The sequence below is a fragment of the Anarhichas minor genome, unplaced genomic scaffold (genome assembly GCF_050575085.1).
Source record: "Anarhichas minor isolate MPS153535 unplaced genomic scaffold, ASM5057508v1 ptg000040l, whole genome shotgun sequence".
In the NCBI taxonomy this organism is placed as follows: Eukaryota; Metazoa; Chordata; class Actinopteri; order Perciformes; family Anarhichadidae; genus Anarhichas; species Anarhichas minor.
In genome coordinates this window covers 751,975-765,535 of record NW_027466486.1, presented here as the reverse complement: position 1 = coordinate 765,535, position 13,561 = coordinate 751,975, and the positions used below count along the sequence as shown (strand labels likewise).

The window sequence follows — 13,561 nt, the reverse complement described above, 5'->3', positions numbered from 1 at the left end:
ATGCCGTATACACCGTCCGGCTTTTTCTGTGACCGGTTGATCCGGGAACGAGAGAGGAGAGACGGGGAAGGGTCTCTGAACAAGCCCCTCCGCTTCAACGCCCAGGACTTCAACACGCTGAGGCAGGAGTGTCTTCAGAGGAAGACCCAGTTTGAGGACGACTCTTTCCCGGCCACCGTGGAGTCTCTGGGCTTCAAGGAGCTCGGACACAAGTCCAACAAGGTCAAGAACATCGTCTGGAAGAGGCCCAAGGTAGGAGAGGGGGCGATTAGATCGGGGTAAGATAAGGAGGGGATGGATCACACATGTGGGAGGTGGGGATGGCATCATCGAACCTGAGTGGAAAACTAACTGCTGCTGTGGGATTTTACCCGGAGACTCGGATGGGATCCATATACGCCCCGCCAGTCCCACACAGATGGATCGGACATTTATTTTGTTCTTATGACTTTGTTTTGGCTTCGTAGCTCTGACATTATGGGTGTTTTATTACGTATCTATTTAAAGATGATTGTAATTTAGCCCCAGTCAAAATCACAAGCATCAGTCCTGATATGAGATTGATTACTGGTTTACAATTTATGTTTGTTATTGTCAACAGGAAATCTGTGAGAACCCTCAGTTCATTGTTGGAGGAGCGAGTCGGACAGACATCTGCCAGGGAGACCTTGGTAAATCGTGCCTCTGTACACTTCATTTTGTGAAACGAAGGTGGATTTTAATTTTGATTTACACAATGACGGAAAGTTTCAATGACGATAGACTAAATTATCAACCCCATCATAATGAGGTTGATAACAAGAAGAACACATCTGTGGAATGACAAGATCCACCTTAAAACACTGTCCTGTTATTGCTTGCTGGCGTATTAACGGTTTCTAGGTGTTATTTAAACTCACTGATTGAAGGAAAAACTCACACATGCAGTGTGACAGGAGTGCGTGAGGTGAGCTGTATATAATGTATGCAGCCACTCCCAGTGTATTCATCATTCAGTCACAGTATATTCAGGCGGTTTTGGGGGCTAACAGGGTAGCAAACATCCCATCGATCCCCTCGCACACGGCCTCTCTCCGTTCGCAGCGGCCTCCCCATATTGTGCTTAGTCTTTTGGAAGGGAATCCAACCAGCAGCACTTCTCATTGTTGTTCGGTTCAGGCTGCAAATAAAGGGCGACCAAAAGGGACAAAGGTCCTGGCAGACACTGGTAACCATTCCCTGTTGAAAAACCTAATTGTTTCCAGTAACACACCCGTCTGTCACACACCTGGACAAAATCAGAAAACACAAACGTCAGCACTCGGCGGCTGTCTTTTGCTCCAGTAAAACAAAAATAGGTCCGGCAAAGAAGTTCCTGTCGTCTTTGGTTTTGTTGTGAGTGGAAACACAATCGGTGAAAAGGTACATGTTCCTTAACGTCTATACAGCAGAAGGTTTCAGAGATCACACCGAATGTCAATCAAAAGACGTCAGACAGTTATTTTTATGTACGATGTGTGGCTGTCATAAAATATGTTAGAATTGTATTTAATTAAATGAAATGATTGTCTGTGTTCAGGCGACTGCTGGTTGCTGGCTGCCATCGCCTGTCTCACCTTGAATGAGAAGCTTCTCTACCGCGTCGTTCCTCCGGAGCAAAGCTTCTCCGAGGGCTATGGAGGCATCTTCCACTTCCAGGTCAGAAACAACCGTCAGGTTCACTGAAACAGATGAGGAAAACTACGTTAATTAGTCTTAAACAGAGAGCGAGACACTGCAGGCAAAAACTAATTTCATTTAGAGATTTTGGGCTATTTTGTCTTTCTGTTGCGTCCATACGTTCAGGTCTTTATTTTACTACTTTTCCCCAAAAGTTACCATTAGATAATCACGCATTTGCATATTTAAACACAACATTTCAGAAAACTTGTTACGCAAAAAATGATTGTCTTAATACAAGCCTTTGACTCTAATATGTTAACAAAATTAACCTGACTTCATCCAATGTTTACATCTGGAAATGTATCTAAATGAGCACATATTTAGTAAGATAACGTCTCATTTGCATATTTAAACATACAATTTTAGAAAACGTGAAACACAAAAATAGTTTCCTTAATGTAAGTAATCAACCGGGGAGGTTTCATGGTGATGTCTATTAGTTATTTTATTTACCCTGTTCAATGTCTCTCCTTAATAAAGTTTGCAGAAGTTGAAGGAACATCTTCTCATCCTTCGTCCTCAGTGTTGTTTCTCCTTCTGTCCTTCAGTTCTGGCGTTACGGCGACTGGGTCGACGTCATCATTGATGACCGCATCCCAACTTTCAACAACCAGCTGGTCTTCACTAAGTCCGCAGAGAGGAACGAGTTCTGGAGCGCCCTGCTGGAGAAGGCCTACGCCAAGTGAGTGCTGAATTATTCTACTCTGCTGAGCTGCTGTACTCGCTGTCGATCTATTCCAAGCTGAATTTGTGGGCTGCAATCAAAGGGCTGTTCTCATTTCTTAATTTGTACATCCTCGATTCCTTTCCTCGTCTGCTCTCCTTACGTCCTACTCCCTCCCACCTGAGATGCAAGCGAAGGAGGCGAGGAAGAGATGCGAGGAGTTGATGCAGCAGGCGTTTAACAAAGAGAGACATCTGTGCATTGGAGCCGTCATTTTAATGCAACATCAATAAAATATGACGTGTTGCACAGCTGCAACAGCTGTCCATTGTTTTAATACACTCCTTATGATCTCCATCAGATGAACATTAAAGCGTTAAACTTATATTCTTACTTTTATTTCAATTCACAACATGGCATTATGTGACAGGAATGCCCTGTTTAAGACTTCCACAAAGGCCTCTTCTTGTGCATCCTCGCTCGTAGCGACTCCGGCAAGCCTCCTCTCTCCTCGAGATGCGTTTTAGGAATTGAAATGTCCTTTCAAGGTGAGATTGATTTCCAGCTCACAGGAAGATGGAGGAGAGAGGAGACGAGGAGGCACAAAGTAAAGAAATGAGAGAAGCAGTCTGTCTCATATAATACGCCTTTTTTTTGGCATGCAAACACACTACGTAAGGTTAGGGCTAAATAATGATGGGAGGTGAAAAACAACTTTATTTAACTGGGAAAGTGTCTCACTAAGATAAAAAAAATCAAGGCCAGAGGAACCCAGATGACTTGTAATAGGATTAAAACATGGGTGTGTCTGAATGAATGATTTTTTTATTATCTGTTTAGGCTGCACGGCTCCTACGAGGCCCTGAAGGGAGGAAACACCACCGAGGCCATGGAGGACTTCACTGGTGGAGTCACGGAGTTCTACGAGATGAAGGAAGCTCCCAAAGAGCTCTACAAGATCATGATGAAAGCTCTGGAGAGAGGCTCCCTCATGGGCTGCTCCATCGATGTGAGCCACACATTACATACAGGACCACGACGCCCTGGTTAATAACTGATAACTTCTCTGCTGTCATCATCATCAGAGGAGACATTTAAGACCAAACTGAAAAACCTTTGTCTCTCTGAAGGTTTGCTGCATTTGTACGCACACTTTAAAGTGATGTCACACTATATTGAATACACCTGAACACGTTTTTTGTTTGCAAATTGCATTGATAATAATAACAACATTAATAATAATAATAAACTGTATGTATTTAGCGTGTTTCAAAACAAATGTTACAAAGCGCTGTATATGTTTGAACCAGATTAAAACATTTCAGGGATGCAAATAAAATCAGACTATTAAAATATATTCAACGATAATACAAAATAAATACAATAAAATGATAATAATAATAAACAGAAAAGACATGCAGGAAATAAAACTGCGTGCTAGCATTCATAGAAAATAATTGTGAAAGATTCTGATAACTATTTGGCAAAACGTGTCATTTATATTTGTTAATGAAGAGCTTTACTGTAAATAAGCTGCTAGTTGTTTCTACACTATAAACGGGTGCAACATGTATTTTGTGTGCAGTCCCTGGTTCCCGCCCGCTTTGAGACTCGTACTGTGACGGGACTGGTGAAGGGTCACGCCTACTCTGTGACGGCAGTGGAGGAGGTAAACAATGACAAGTGCTAGTTTGAGGTTCACTGACGCTGCTTTTAAAACAGATCATTAAGTTAAATACAGTTTCAGCGAGTATGAGTTTATACGTGAGAATCTCCACTTCTCCTGCAGTGTAAACCGTCTCAGCACAAGGAATCTAAAGTGCGTCTGGTGCGTCTCAGGAACCCGTGGGGTCAAGTGGAGTGGAACGGTCCCTGGAGCGACAAGTAACCATCATTTCCTCATCATTAAATCTTTTTATTGTCAGCCCTACTTTTCTGTTACAGAGCTGCTAAAGATGGATGAAGGTCTTAAACCTTCTTTTCCATTTATTAAAATAATCAAACTCAAATCTTTATTTAAATCTAGGGGAGCACAATCCCACTTTTTCAGTCCCGATACTGTTACCGATACCTGGGCTACTGATCCCATACCGCTGGTTTAATTGGAGGAAACATCAGGCTTGACCTAAACATCGCTTTCTTAACTTTGTAAAAGTTTTTAAAAGTCGATTTTAGACAGAACTTGTTGGCATAGCAAGCATGAAATAACTCCAAACAGTTGACATGTAATCGAAGACGTAAGCAAAAAAGCTGTATCGTGTATCGTGACGATTGTTCGGTCTGGTATTAGATCCCATTACTCTATTACAACTTAAGTGCATTTATATCTATATATGTATTTGTTGTATTTGGTTTTAAAAAGTTAGGAAAGAAATGATGAAGTCAAGCCGGATGTTTCCTGACATAAAATAATAATCTGATATCCAAAGCCCATGCGTTAGTATCGGGACTGAGGAGGTCTCTGATCCAGCTGTGTGTGTCAGTATCGGCCCGATATCAGTGTTCGATAGGTGTGTGACAGCATCCCTACTTAATCGTAACTTTAGGCGATTTCACTATTTCCCGTCCTCTCCAACAGCTCTAAGGAGTGGGCCGCTCTCTCTAAGACCGAAAAAGAGAAGCTGCAGCACCAGAGTGCCGAGGATGGAGAATTCTGGTGAGACGCACGTTTTTACGCTTCAAACCGGGTTCAGGATCCAAAAATCAAACAAAAGATCTGCACCCTGTATTAAAAGCATTAACCTTTATCGGTATTTGGAGAGAGTCAGGAACTGCACTGTGCTGAACTGTGATGCCAGATGTTAGTGTTCTGATCTCTTCCAGGATGTCATTCGAGGACTTCAAGAAGAACTACACTAAGATCGAGATCTGTAACCTCACCCCCGACGCCCTGGAGGAGGACAAGATCCACAAGTGGACGGTTTCTGTGAACGAGGGTCGCTGGGTGAGAGGCTGCTCTGCTGGGGGCTGCAGGAACTACCCAGGTACCTCAGTCTGCAGAACAACACAACAGCTTACACCACAAGCAGGAGATCAGTCACTGTGTCCTCTGACGTATCGATGTGTTCAATGCATGCACGGCCAGTTTAGTCTTTGACTATCGATAACAGAGAATACAGAGAATCAAATATGAAGATACACTCTTTTTCTGTCTATCTTTCAAAGACCATAATTATATTGGAAGAGCCTGAATGGCTCCTTTTTAAATAGAAGATTTGAGTAAATATACTCAGTTTTATTCTACCACTCAAAACTTAATAAACACTATCACGATGTATTTAAAGAACAATGCGGGAAAACACTCATTTCAAAAAAATAGAAACCGAACGCTAAATGTCCTGCAGACACTTTCTGGACCAACCCTCAGTACCGCCTCCGTCTGCTGGAGGAGGACGATGATCCCGAGGACAACGAGGTGGGCTGCACCTTCGTGGTGGCTCTGATGCAGAAGAACAGGCGGAAAGAGCGCAAGATGGGCGCCAACCTCTTCACCATCGGATTCGCCATTTACGAGGTGTCCTGTTCTTAGTCACCGCGGAAAAGAGATTGTGTGACAGACTTTGTCAAGTGTGTTTTTTGTATACGTGTTTGTTTTTTGTACATTAAGTTTAAATATTATCATGTTAATTCATTATACAGCACTTTGTGGCATGTTCCATAATTCTGCAGCATACATTAATATACATAAATTGCATAAATCATTTAAGTTTTTGAAAAGAGCCATTTGTTCTAGTTCTGATGCACGTTTAATACATTTTTTTGAATGTCCCTCTGTCACCATGAGAGAAATGAGCTTTTAATTTGCACCCTTAAATGACACAAACACTGACGTTGCGTCTGTTTCTCTGCAGGTGCCAAAGGAGGTAAGGAAGGTGTAACCTCTCACAGAGGAGCAGCAGTTTGCAAGTTGATTACATCCCACTGTTTGTTCTATGTTTCCATCTTTTATTATCATCACTCATTTCTACACAATAGTGCTAAACCGTGTGCATCTTATATGAGTGTTGGAACTGTCTCCGTTCAGCATCTCCTTCCCGTTCCAGATGCACGGGAACAAGCAGCACATGCAGAAGGACTTCTTCCTGTTCAACTCCTCCAAAGCTCGCTGCAAGTCCTACATCAACCTGCGCGAGGTGACGCAGCGTTTCCGCCTGAGCCCCGGGGAGTACGTCATCGTTCCCTCCACGTACGAGCCGCACCAGGAGGGGGAGTTCATCCTGCGAGTCTTCTCTGATAAGAGGAACACCTCAGAGTGAGTGGGTGAGGGCGATCAGGGTGGCCTGCGGGGGGCGAGCAGGGTAAGAGGAGGGAACGGGTGCGCTGCTTTTCCCTTGTTAGAATAACATATTTACAGGGAGATATGTTTGATTATTTCACTCCACTGATGTTTCTTAGTAGGGCTGGGTATTAAAATACATCGCATATCAAAACCATGTTGGTTATTGGCATTGGCAGTGTTTCATAGAGGATATTGAGAGGTATTAGAAAGTTCATCAAGAGGTATTTTGGAGTTTTGATGCACTTATCCTAAAGACGTAAACATGATTATGTTTCTTCCATTTTCTACCTCACAAAGAGTTGCAACACCGGTTAGAGCGGAGGATTTTAATCTTTGATTAAACAGTCCATTTACTCAATTAATCCGTTAACCGTTTTTTTTCCGGGGAGCTAATGAAAAGTGTCAACGGTTTGATGTCTTCAGACGTCTTGTTTCGGTTCAAAAGCTCAAGATAGAGTAAGACAAAGTAATGCAGCAATTACCCACATTTGGGAAACTGGAACCAGCTAATATTTGACATTTTCTTTAGTTAAGAAATGACTCAAAATACTTGTTTTCTGTGGATCAACAAGTCGATTAACTGACTGTTAAACGCTCCCAATAAACTTACATTTCAAAGGTTTTGTTTTAAGCCTGACTTGGCTCTTCGTCCGGTGTAGAGGAATCAAACGAGAACCGGTTAGAAACGTGATGTTTAACTGTTTTAATTCCTCTGTACGTGATGAAGAGTCATTTCAAATGTTACTTTTTTAAATATAGTTAAATAGAAGTGTTGCGAGTCTTTGTGAGAAATCACAACTACAGTTTTTGGACTCGAGACAAGAAAGATGTCTGTGAATTATAGATGTCATTTTTTGTAGATGATTAAATTGACATATTCTTCAGCACTACACAAGTATCCCAAAAGTTACATTATTGAACCCAAAACTTTAAATACAGCCAAATGTCCAACCATACCCAGCCCTACCTGTTGATATTAAAACTAGCAGCAGGATTGATTTAGCCCATCTAAACATGTGCATTTTGTCAGTGCGGGTGTGTGTGTTTGTTAATGAGGGTGGGCTTGTGTCGGGGTGCTGGGTGGGCGGGACACAAACCACCAAGAGCAAACAATTTTAACGGCGATTTGATTTGTAGAACTGGAAGAAATCGGCCCCAGTTCGAAGCTGTTATGGAATCTTTTTTAGGACAAGCGACTTCAGATATGGGCACGATCCGGTAAACTTTTCAAAAATATTCAATTCTGCATATTCAAGCAAATCAACAAGCACCCGCCTCCCTGCAGCTGTGGAGGACAGACAGCGTGCAGCTCTGAAGGACCCGGGGACCTGTGGGACGGATGTGCACCACAAGCTGCTCACTGTCGGGAGCTTTGAATCACCAAACATGGCTTTAGATCGAACATGTTTTTGCTTGTAAAATAACATTAGTCTTAACCTGCTTGAACACCACAAGGGTGTGTGGGTTATCACATAGCAATTTATCAACTGACAAACTTACTCAAACCCCATCTGATTCAAAATCAAGAAGAGGACGCCTTCGACAACCAAGAAGGCCCAAAATAAGAACAAACCAAGAGAAAGTACTCTTGACTGGAAGAAGCATCAGGTGGTACTGAACTAACGCATTTTATTCACAGCTTCTTTGAGTGTTTGTGGAATCATGTTTGATCTTTCAGTCCAATGTGAGTATGGGACTTTAACGAGTTATGTTGCACACTGAGCTCAGGATGTCACTACTTGTTTGTCACCTGATGAGAATAACGAGATTGTAGTAAACAGATGAGTGGTCCTGATGAGATGTTGTTGTCACCATCGTGACTGCTGTTTGTTCGTCTTCACCCAGGGAGATAGAGAACAGGATCGAGGCCGATCATCCCGTGGTAAGTGTCCTTCGTTTCTTTTCATGACTCGGCAGAATTGGAGCTTTGGCTCATCTTTTTTCTTTAAGTTTTGGAAAAACAGCTGCAGAAAAGCCACAGAAAAGAGTGCAGTGTCTCAGTCACATAAAGACATATTAAAGCTACTTCTTCAATATGTTCACCCGGCGTCCTTAATCCTTAATGATGAATAATAGAAACACACATGAAGGCAGTTCTGTACCATATAAAGAGAGTTTTTCACAAACTTGATCTCCACATTTGTTTCCTTGTTTCTTCATCTCTTTCTACTTTGTGGCTCGGTGACGTCTCAGCCGGCGCCGGCCTCAGCGGGGGAGGAGAGCGAGGAGGACCAGCAGTTCAGGACTATTTTTCAGGAGATAGCCGGCGATGTGAGTACAAGAAGTACAGCGAAACATCCAGATTGAAAATAACCAGATTGTGTTTTCAAACGATCCTAATGAATGACTTTGCCGTCTTCTACCTTCTCGTGTTTTGTCTTTTACATCTAATAGCTGACGACATTAAATCGCCGGCTTATTGTGGAAATATGCGCAACAATTGTCAAATTTTAATGGCCGTCTTCTTCTCTCTTCTTCTACTGTTTCCTCCTCCACGCTGGTCGCTCTCGCAGGACATGGAAATCACAGCCAACGAACTAAGAAACGTTCTCAACAGCGTGATCACCAAACGTGAGTCCAGTTAGATCAACAACAAAAAGATTTTCTATCAAAATAACTTAATTTATTGGTTACTGTATCTGCTGCATCTTAAATATAATGTAAATGTTTCTTTTACTTTCATGCTCTAATACAGTGCATGGCCTAAGTGCCCACTTGAAACATTTTGATGAATGTATGTGTTGGTTTCTGTTCATGGTCTTAGTGTGCACTTCAAAAATTGAGATGTAAATATGTCTTATATTTAGATGTAACAAACACAACCGGCAGAAATGGTAAAATATTGGTTTTCCATGCCAAGAGGTCGTAGTTTGGCCACCCCAGCTCTAGATAAAATGCATTATGTTCGTTTATAACAGGGGTTTTAAAAGTCTAATTTTAGGTCTAAGTCTAAAACTAGTTCATAATTATATGATCTTGCCCCGTGTCCCTGTCTTCCCTCCAGATAAGGACCTGAACACAGAGGGCTTCAGCCTGGAGAGCTGCAGGAGCATGATTGCTCTGATGGACGTATCCTTTGTATCGAGTGCATCGGGCTGGCTGTGTTGTCTGTAGGAGGCACAACCTGCCGAGACCCCCGAACGGGGTCTGTGACGGACGCTCAGCGGGCCGAGGCCTCGAGTCACCACACAAACACGGCGACGGGTCACATTGAGGAGAAACGCATTCACATTTGTCATCAAGCAACATGCTTTTGACCGCCGACTCCACGAGAAGACGCTAAATTATTACACAGTCCGCTCAGCTGGAAGATGTATTCAGATCCTGTTCTTAAGTAAAAGTGCTAGTACCACACTGTGAAAATACTCCACCACAAGTACACCTCCTGCCTTCCTTAAGTAAAAGTATTATCAGCAGGATGTACTTACAGTATTAACAAAGTACTCATTGTGTTTCACCTTTATATAATATATATGATGTTTTTGCATTCATATTAATGTGTATGTTGCATTTTACTGCTGTAGATGTTTAAGATTGTGATCATTTTAACTCCTATTGTGAACTTTAATCTACAGCAATGCATCATATTCTATAAGATCGTCATATCTTTGTATTGTCGGGGGAAAAACAGCCCCGTTTGCAGCTTTGTGACGCTGCTTTTTGTAGCTGATCCAAAAGGGATTTTTTAAAATAGTTTATTCAGCTTTACGTGACACAAAACAGGTGAACTATAATAACAAAGTCAGTGTGGGTCAAAGTGCCAGGACAGGATGTTTTATTACAATCAGTTTACTAATATACATTCTGGAGAAGAAGTTCAAAATTGAAGTGTCTTGCTGCACCAGTATTCTATCAGTGGATAGCCACAACTACACACAAGATAAACCCCTTTTACATCAAATAGATGTCAGTTTTAGGCTCACAGAGGGAAACTGGATTATGATTGTTTTCTGACTAAATATGTGACACCACTTTGGTCTTAACTGCTCCTGTTTAGATGGACGGGACAGGTAGACTCAATCTTCAGGAGTTCAGACATCTGTGGAATAAGATCAAACAGTGGCAGGTGGGGATGCAGGTTTCCTCTCTGTCTGACGCTCGACAGCGTTTCCCTCTTTTATTCACTCGCAGTTAAAGTTAGTCTGAAAAGATGCGTTCACTACCAGCAGCAGTTTAGACATCAAATGTCCCTCTTGCTCTCTTTCAGGGAATCTTTAATCACTATAACGCCGATCAGTCCGGTAGCATCAACAGTTACGAGATGAGGAATGCTGTCAATGATGCAGGTAATCACTCTTCTTCTTCTCTTATTTCACTTCATCACTAAAAGACAGATTAGCTTTCCACTTACTAAATTAATCCATAGAGATATTTTGTCTTTTCTTGCCCATGTTTTGAGATTTTCTGTGTCTTAGATTTCTGATGCAATGAAGACGAATGAGAATTGAATAATATCCAGAGTAACAATGAATCAGGAAAGACTGGATTCAGAGAAACATATCTCAAAGCATCAGCAAATAAAACCCAAAATATCTGAGCGGCCAGATAGTTGAAGGGATCTTTGTGTTTCTGGTCAACTGATCTTTTAAGGTTGTTGTTGTTTACAATATTCATGAACAGTGGAAACCTCTTATAGTGATCACATCTGTCAAACTCTTCATTATTAGCAGATGATTATTATAAACAATTTATTCCTCTTTTTCTTTATTTCTCATACTAATTACCATCTAATTGACATTTGTATATTTACTACATTAATATAAATGAAGTATACAGCTTCGCTATATACTTAATCACACTTAATTGTTCAAAGTAGAGCTTTTCAAACAACTGTACTGTGTATGGTTCAAATACGCTATAATATAGTTATTGTACTGTTTAAAAAATAAAGCTTACTGTAGTTAAAACAGTATTGTGCTGTTTGCAAATAGGCCTGAAAATACACAGTAACTATCAATGCTGAACTGTTAGCGGAGTTTAAAAACAAATATACAATAATGAAATGATGCATCGTGTCATTTTGTCTGATGCAACATTTTGAAAAACCACGACATTGAATCATATTTTGTGGCGTAAACGTGCATGTTTTTTGTGGGATTATTTGAAAGTGTGTGTGCTGCAGATGAACCGACAGCTTGAACTCACCCTCTAAATGTTCTCTTCACTGTACAGTCATGTGTCTTGTGTCCCGCTCAGGCTTCCGTCTCAACAACCAGCTGTACGACATCATCACCATGCGCTACGCCAACGAGGGCATGAACATCGACTTCGACAGCTTCATCAGCTGCCTGGTTCGGCTCGAAGCCATGTTCAGTGAGTCGGCGACAAAAACGCCATCGCCGTTATGATTTGCGTTGGAGAAAGCCGTTGTGTTGTTTTACTCTGAACATCTGGATTTGACTTGTTTTGTCTGTTCAAAATAAGGCTTATGAGCCTTATTCACAAAGTAGGGCGTTCACATCACAACTCATCAGAAACAGGTTTGTTGCCATAAACATAGTAAGAAAAAATAAAAAAGCAAGTTCTGCAAAATTCCAGAGAAATAAATATAGAATCGAAAAATGTACAATAACAATATGACAAAATATTTAAGAAAACGTGTACAATATATCTGTTTTTAAAAGGAAAGCTGTACGGTTCAGTGTAGAAATAATACCAATAATGATCTGATTAATAACAATAATCATGATAGTAATAATAATGCCATTACTACTATGTTACTAAATCCTAGTGTCAGGTACAGATGTTTCTCTCCCCAGAGGTTGAAAGATATAAAACCTACGAGCAGACATTCAGCCGTTAACGAGAAGGTTCGTAGAGATACATGCTCCCGTCTCCCAAAACCCTTTTACTAGGATAACAGGACGTTACTCTATTAGTGAACTATTATACGTATACAGCCGCTATCAGAGCTCACAAGACAGGAGAACGAGGTCAGCTGTGTCTAGAATCATAAAGCCTCTCCCTCTTGTGTCTGTGTAACTTTAGTTTGGTATCTTTAAAGGGCTCTTAGATGAAGTGGATCACACTTGTGTTGGTGTGTTGTTTTTTTCTCTCCAGGGGCGTTCCAGGCCTTCGATCAGGATGGAGATGGTACGATCAGACTCAGCGTCCTGGAGGTGAGAGCTACGACGACGTGTTAGCTGTAAACTGTAGAGATGTGATCCTTTTAAAGCAGCTGCTGTGTGTTCCCGATTGTTCAATTGTTGCTCTAATTTTTTATGGGTCATCCATCTTGTATACTTGTTTAAACCGCCGGACTTATTGAATCTTTTCCATCTTCAGTGGCTCCAGTTGACCATGTACGCCTAGACAGACCCGTCTTCCTCCAGGTTAGCTCCACTCCACACGAGGACCAGACCTGCCAGCCTTTACCTCAATATTCAGTGTGCCCGATTGTCGTTCTCTCTCATCCACTTCACCTCCAGCCTCCCCTCAGCTCTGCTCTTTATACTCCCAAAATGTTCACCATGCTTCTTCCATCTTTCATCTTTCCTTCATAGTCACCTCTATCTCGGCCTTTTGCATTTCTCTCTCTGCTCTCGTCCTTCCATTATCATCGAAATATCAGTCTATCCTTTCAGCCATTAGCCTTTTTTTATTTATAAAGACACTCGTTCCAAACCTTTCTCAGGCATCAAACACACACAACCTCTTTTTCTCTTCTGTCATAATACCTCACAGAGTTCCTTCTACAGTATCACCCCACATCTGTCCAGTCGTTCAGCTCTTCATTCGGATGGATGAGTTTTTATTAGAGGTTACAAATATGGATTTGACAGAATATGGCTAATGGGTTGGACTGCAGCTTTTTTGTGAATTTTATTTCATTTTTTTTCCTATTAAGGCTTTGGTCAAATGAGTGTACTGCATCTTTAACCAAATAAATGAATAAATGTAAAATCACAAGGTAAAGA

At 41.4% G+C, this 13,561-nt stretch overlaps 1 protein-coding gene across 2 annotated transcripts; it reads left to right on the top strand.

The window, feature by feature from the left end:
• On the top strand, positions 1-13,547 carry capn3a (calpain 3a, (p94)). 2 transcript variants are annotated; one of them, XM_076107500.1, is made up of 21 exons: positions 1-252; positions 602-671; positions 1,559-1,677; positions 2,250-2,383; positions 3,206-3,374; positions 3,951-4,034; positions 4,155-4,249; positions 4,944-5,021; positions 5,189-5,349; positions 5,710-5,879; positions 6,217-6,228; positions 6,409-6,617; positions 8,490-8,526; positions 8,838-8,915; positions 9,158-9,215; positions 9,649-9,713; positions 10,642-10,710; positions 10,852-10,930; positions 11,841-11,957; positions 12,705-12,763; positions 12,930-13,547. In XM_076107500.1, exons 1-21 carry the CDS (start codon positions 1-3, stop codon positions 12,954-12,956), a joined length of 2,142 nt encoding a protein of 713 aa, XP_075963615.1. In that variant the 3' UTR covers positions 12,957-13,547. The 2 variants fall into 2 exon arrangements, with proteins under 2 accessions (XP_075963615.1, XP_075963614.1); XM_076107499.1 differs by having other exon boundaries at positions 8,838-8,940; positions 9,141-9,215.
• The last annotated feature ends 14 nt before the right edge of the window (positions 13,548-13,561 follow it).